This window comes from Bison bison, unplaced genomic scaffold (assembly GCF_000754665.1).
Source record: "Bison bison bison isolate TAMUID 2011002044 unplaced genomic scaffold, Bison_UMD1.0 scf7180017864181, whole genome shotgun sequence".
NCBI classification, from domain to species: Eukaryota; Metazoa; Chordata; class Mammalia; order Artiodactyla; family Bovidae; genus Bison; species Bison bison.
The window spans coordinates 2955879-2962034 of NW_011494753.1; the positions used below are offsets into that span (position 1 = coordinate 2955879).

Sequence of the window (6156 nt, forward strand, 5' to 3'; positions counted from 1 at the left end):
GACAACCTGCAGAAAGTCACAGAATGTTCTGGGTTGGGGGCAGGGCTGGCAGACAGCCAGGGGAAAATTGCGAGAAGGATGGTGTAAATGAATGATTGATGGTGTTAATGATCACCTGGGTGGTGCCTCCATTGGGTTTGTTGAGACTCTGGGGCGGGGGGCTTGCAAGGTCTTTAAGTGTTCCTGTGTCCCATGACACAGGTAAATGCCACTTTAGTGAAAGTGAAAGTTGCTTAATCGTATCTGACTCTTTTCGACCCTGTGGACTATAGCATGCCAGGCTCTCTGTCCATGGGATTTCCCAGGCAAGAATACTGGAGTGGGCTGCCATGCCCTCCTCCAGGGGATCTTTCCAACTCAGGGATTTGAACCCATGTCTCCTTCATTGGCAGGTGGGTTATTTACCACTAGCACCACCTGAGAAGCCCCAGAAATATCATACTCAAAAATGAATAAAGGAGGGAAGTGAATAACACTGTCTCATCACTCAAATCAAACCTCTGCTGGGATTTAAATGGATTTCTTCACAGTTTATTCTGTTTATTGGGTGGTGAATAAATTACAGCAGCATATTTTATGCAATAAACTCTTTGTAAATATTTTAATTGCTTCATAATTGTCTTACAAATGTGCTGTGCTTAGTCACTCAGTCCTGTCCGACTCTTTGCGACTTCCATGGACTGTAACCTGCCAGGCTCCTCTGTCTGTGGGATTCTCCAGGCAAGAATACTAGAGTGGGTTGCCATTTCTTTCTCCAAAAAATGATGTAAATGAATTTATTTACAAAACAGAAACAGACTCACAGACATGGAAAATTAACTATGGTTACCAAAGGGGAAAGGGTTGGGAGAGGAATAAATTGGGAGTTTGGAATTAACACATTCACACTACTATATATAATCTAGATAATCAACAAAGACCTACTGTATAGCACAGGGAACTATATTCAATACCTTGTGATAACCTATGATGGAAAAGGATCTGAAAAAAAATATATATGTTTTACATGTATAACTGATTCACTTTTCTGTACACGAGAAACTAACACAACATCGTAAATCAACTATACTCCAATTATATAAAACAGAGAAGTCATGAGTGAGTGGTGAGTTGGGGGGAAGCAGCAGGTGTCTTGGGGGGCCGCCAGGGTCCGCTTTTCCTCCTCCAGCCCTGGTGCCCTCCTGTCTCTTTGGCAGGGCATGCAATGGTCCTGACACCGGAGTCAGCTGAGGTGGGGTGTCCTGTCATCTGAATGGACACAAGTCACATCTCCTGGGCGTGCTCCTTGGGCCAGGTTCTGACTCTCCTGTCGTCCTTCCTCCTTGCAGTGGCTGCCACCTGGTGATGATGGCTGTATGAGCCCCCCCATGGCCCACCGGAAGCGTCAGAGTGTGGCGAGCAGCCTGCTGGACCACAGGGCGAGGCCGGGCCCAGAGCCTGAGAGTGAGGACGCGGAGCTGGCCCTGGAGGAGTACGTGCCCACCGACCTGGAGCTGGCGGCCCTGCGGCCCGAGAGCCCAGTGCCTGCTGAGCAGGGTGGCCCCGACCAGAGCCCTGATGGGGACTCCAGCTCCGACTATGTGAACAACACCTCGGAGGAGGAGGACTACGATGAGGGGCTGCCTGAAGAGGAGGAGGGCATCACCTACTACATCCGCTACTGCCCCGAGGACGACAGCTACCTGCAGGGCACGGACTGTGACGGGCAGGGCTACCTGGCTCACGACACGCGCCACCTGGAGACAGATGAGTGCCAGGAGGCGGTGGAGGAGTGGACGGAGCCCACGGGCCCACACGCACATGGCCACAGCGACCCGGGCAGCCCTGGCTACCGGGACGGCCACCTCTCTGTCCCGGAGGATGAGGCCTCAGTCCTGGACTCCCGGGACCAGGAAGAGGACGTCCACTACTGTCCCAGCGAGGAGGCCTACCAGGACTACTACCCTGCCGAGGCCAATGGGAATGCAGGCAGCACGTCGCCCTACCGACCAAGGCGCAGGGACGGGGACCCAGAGGACCAGGAGGAGGACATCGACCAGATTGTGGCCGAGATCAAGATGAGCCTGAGCATGAGCAGCATCACCAGTGGTGGTGAGGCCAGCCCCGAGCACGCACCACGGGGGCCCGAGCCAGGGCCCGGGGACTCCCCTGAGGCCTGCCCGCTGGCTGAGGCCAGCCGCGGCCCCAACAGACACGAGGGCAGGCCTAAGTCACTGAACCTCCCTCCTGAGGCCAAGCACCCCGCCGACCCTCAGAGGAGCTTCAAGACCAAGACCAGGACCCCGGAGGAGAGGCCCAAGTGGCCCCAAGAAGAGGTAAGATTCTGGCTGGCCCTGGGGAAGCGGAGGGGGGGGGTGAGAGCAAAGGTGTCCATGCAGCCCACAGGTCAGAATGCGAGCCAGCGCTCCACGTGTTCAGTTATGTGTGGACTTTCCAGCCACTCCTGTTCACCCATCAGATGCTGTAGTAATTGCTGAGGAAATCTTGTTGAGGCTGATTGGCAACCAGGGCTCCCAGCAGACACCCAGACCTCCCACCAGAGCTTGGGTCCTTCCCCTGCTTGCTCTGATCTGCTTGTGTGGGAGTGGTCCCTGAGACTGTTGCCCCTCTCTGGGTGGTTTTGGTCAGTCACAGGGATCTAGTACTGTCGGCAAGTGCAGACAGCTGTGGCCAGTGGTTGGGACAGCCTAGCGGCAAGGGGCCCCAACCTGAGTGCATTTCACAGGGGTGGTTGAATCTGGTGACACTTCTCTGAAAGCCTGGGGGCCTTGGTGTAATTGGAAATTCGCTGTAAATAACCATTTTGCAAATAATCATTTGAAGGTTTGACAGAGACGTGGAGAAGAAATGCATGCTAATGAGGCCAGTGGATTTAAGCGTAACTGTATTTTCTTTTAATTATAGCAAAGTAAAGTGTATACTGTAATAAACACTTTTGAAAAGCTGCCTTTCAAAAAAACCTTGTGTATATAAAAAGAAGATGTGATTATTAGATGCATGTAAAGGAACTTATATTTGGCTAATTCTGTGGACAAATGAAAATGAATTGCTTTCATATATTTTTATTGGGATATAGTGCTAATGCTGGGGAAGGATTGAGGGCAGGAGGAGAAGGGGACAACAGAGGATGAGATGGTTGGATGGCATCACTGACTCAATGGACATGGGTTTGGGTGGACTTCGGGAGTTGGTGATGGACAGGGAGGCCTGGTGTGCTGTGGTTCATGGGGTCTCAAAGAGTAGGACACAACTGAGCAACTGAACTGAACTGAACTGATAGTTGCTTTACATTGTTGTGTTAGTTTCAGCTGTACAGCAAAGTGAATCAGCTTATATCAGGGGATATATACATATATCCCCTCCCTCTTGAGCCTCCTCCTACACCCATCCCACCCCTCTAGGTCATCACAAAGCACTGAACTGAGCTCCCTGTGCTATACAGCAGCTTCCCACTAGCTATCCATTTTACATATGGTAGTGTATATGTGTCAATTCCAGTCTCCCAATTCATTCCACAGTCTCCTTTACCCTGTGTCCACAAGTCTGTTCTCTATGTCTGCATCTCTATTCCTGCCGTGCAAATAGGTTCATCTGTACCATTTTTCTCAATTCCACATATATGTGTTAATATACAGTATTTGTTTTTCTCTTTCTGACTTACTTCACTCTGTATGCCTCTCTCTCGGTTCATCCACATCTCTGTCTACAAATGATCAAATTTCATTCCTTTTTCAGTTCAGTTCAGTTCAGTTCAGTTCAGTTGCTCAGTTGTGTCCAACTCTTTGAGACCCCATGAACCGCAACACACCAGGCCTCCCTGTCCATCACCAACTCCCGGAGTCCTCCCAAACCCATGTCCATTGAGTCGGTGATGCCATCCAACCATCTCATCCTCTGTTGTCCCCTTCTCCTCCTGCCCTCAATCTTTCCCAGCATCAGGGTCTTTTCCAATGAGTCAGCTCTTTGCAGCAGGTAGCCAAAAGATTGGAGTTTCAGCTTCAACATCAGTCCTTCCAATGAACACCCAGGACTGATCTCCTTTAGGATGGACTGGTTGGATCTCCTTGCAGTCCAAGGGACTCTCAAGAGTCTTCTTGAACACCGCAGTTCAAAAGCATCAATTCTTCGGCACTCAGCTTTCTTTATAGTCCAACTCTCACATCCATACATGACCACTGGAAAAACCATAGCCTTGACTAGATGGACCTTTGCAGCCAAAGATAGAGAAGGTCTATACAGTCAGCAAAAATAAGACCAGGAGATGACTGTGGCTCAGATCCTTATTATGGCTAATAAGGAGTTCCTTATTATGACTTTTTATGGCTGAGTAATGTTCCATTTTTTTCCCCCACTTTTTATTCCAATTTTTCCTTTTTATGGCTGAGTAATACTCCATTGCATATATATGCTTTCATATTTTTAAAGCCTTCATAATATTTTTTCCCCAGAAGAGTTCATGCATTTGAGAAATATATAAAGTGAGAGCTTGTGTTTGGAAAAAATGTCCTGTTGACTCACAGTTAAGTTTCTAGAACTTCCCTTTGATGCCCTTTGATTTTTTTTTTAAAGATTGATAAGCATAAGTTGACTTCATTTTTGGAGTGTTCCTGTCATTCAAGGCAGTTGTGTATGCACTGGGGGCTTTGGGCTGTAAAGAAACTCTTGTTGCATTAGCGGATATGGGGGAGGCCCCCCCCATGAGGCGGGCAGCTCTGAACTTCTGAACTGGCATTCCTTCAGAGCCTACTCTCCCAGAGGCCACTCCTGATCTCCTGGGCTGGCTGCATCTGCAAAGCCTCCCATGTGGTGCAAGAAAATTGCCCTTGCCATGTGCTAGGCCTTGGGGTGCAGAGATGAAAGTGACTTGAGCTTGCATGGAGAACCTCATTCTAGAGGGAGAGACTCTCTGTCCATCTGGGTGTGACTGGGAGCCTAGAGGAGTCCCCGCTCGGCCCATGAGTCCCAGGCAGGCTTCCTGGGGACAGGCTCCCTCATGGGTGATAAGTGGGTGGCCCTGGGACTTAGAGGGGGGGCTTTGGGAAATTAGCTGACCAGGAAGGGCTGAACCTGGAGGTCATGGGTATCCTCAGCATGCAGCGGGGTTGGGGATTGTGACGAGGCCAGGAGGACAAGTGGAAGTGAAGGACCTGGCTTGAGGATGGTGATGTGAGAGGGACAGAGCTGGGCCATCAGGGGGCTGGGAACCTCAAGGAGGCTAAGGGGCAGGACGTCGGGAAGGCCCTGAGCATCTCAGGTGGATGGCCAGGGCAGAGGCTCCTGTGTAAGGGACAGAGGGGATGGGTTTGACAGCATCTATAAGAACAGGTGCCAAGGAAGAGGGTGCCTGCCATGTGTGGAGCTGGAATTGCACTGCTTTGATTCTAATGGCATGGATGTGTCATGGAATGTGTCCAGGGCAGATTTAAGCAACAGAGAACTGAGTGGAGGACTGGGGCAGGGTGCTGACTCCCCCGCATCTTCCATCCCTGAACACCATCAGCATCCCCTACAAGTTCCAGGAATTCGAGACACATCCCAGAGGATCCATTATTCTCATGACATCCCCCAGGAAGTGCAGGGCTCCGGAGGAGAATATATAGCAACAGCTTCTGTTCAGGGAGAAAGACCACATTGCTGAGTGCCGGGGACCAGCCCCGGCTGATCCAGGGAATTCGAAGCGGGGATGGCGTCGGCGAAGATCAGGAAACAATTGCTTAATTAAACGTTAATTAAGGATATAAAGAGTAATAGAATGAGGATAGCTCAGTAGGAAAATTCAGTGGAGAAAAGAGGCTGAAATAAGGATAGCTCAGTGAGGAAATTCAGTGTAGAAAAGAGGCTGAATAATTCAGCCAGAAGGTAAGAGAAAGAACGACATGGTGAGACCAAGTTTCGGTGAACAAGGCCCGCACTTTATTTTCCAAAGTAGTTTTTATACCTTAAGTTATGCATAGAGGATAATGGGGGAAGGGGTAGAGTCATGCAGTAAGCCAGGCTTTCTTCCTGCAAACTTATCATATGCAAAAGTTTAGGTGATTTGCATCATCTTCTGGCCCGGAGGCCTTTTTCTCTAAAGGTGATTATTCTCAAGTCAGGCGCCAGCCTCCAAAAAGCATTAGATAAAGTTGCATTCCTACAGAGCAAAGGCGTGGTGGG

The 6156-nt window shown here is 49.9% G+C and overlaps 1 protein-coding gene across 1 annotated transcript in view; it reads left to right on the top strand.

Annotated features, from left to right (window-relative positions):
* Positions 1 to 6156, top strand: part of APBA2 (amyloid beta (A4) precursor protein-binding, family A, member 2) — a 60823-nt gene that overhangs the window by 10174 nt on the left and 44493 nt on the right. The window contains exon 2 of the mRNA XM_010843254.1: positions 1329 to 2315. Within this exon, the coding sequence (XP_010841556.1) occupies positions 1356 to 2315 (960 nt within the window). The 5' untranslated portion in view covers positions 1329 to 1355. The remainder of the gene's footprint in view (positions 1 to 1328; positions 2316 to 6156) is intronic.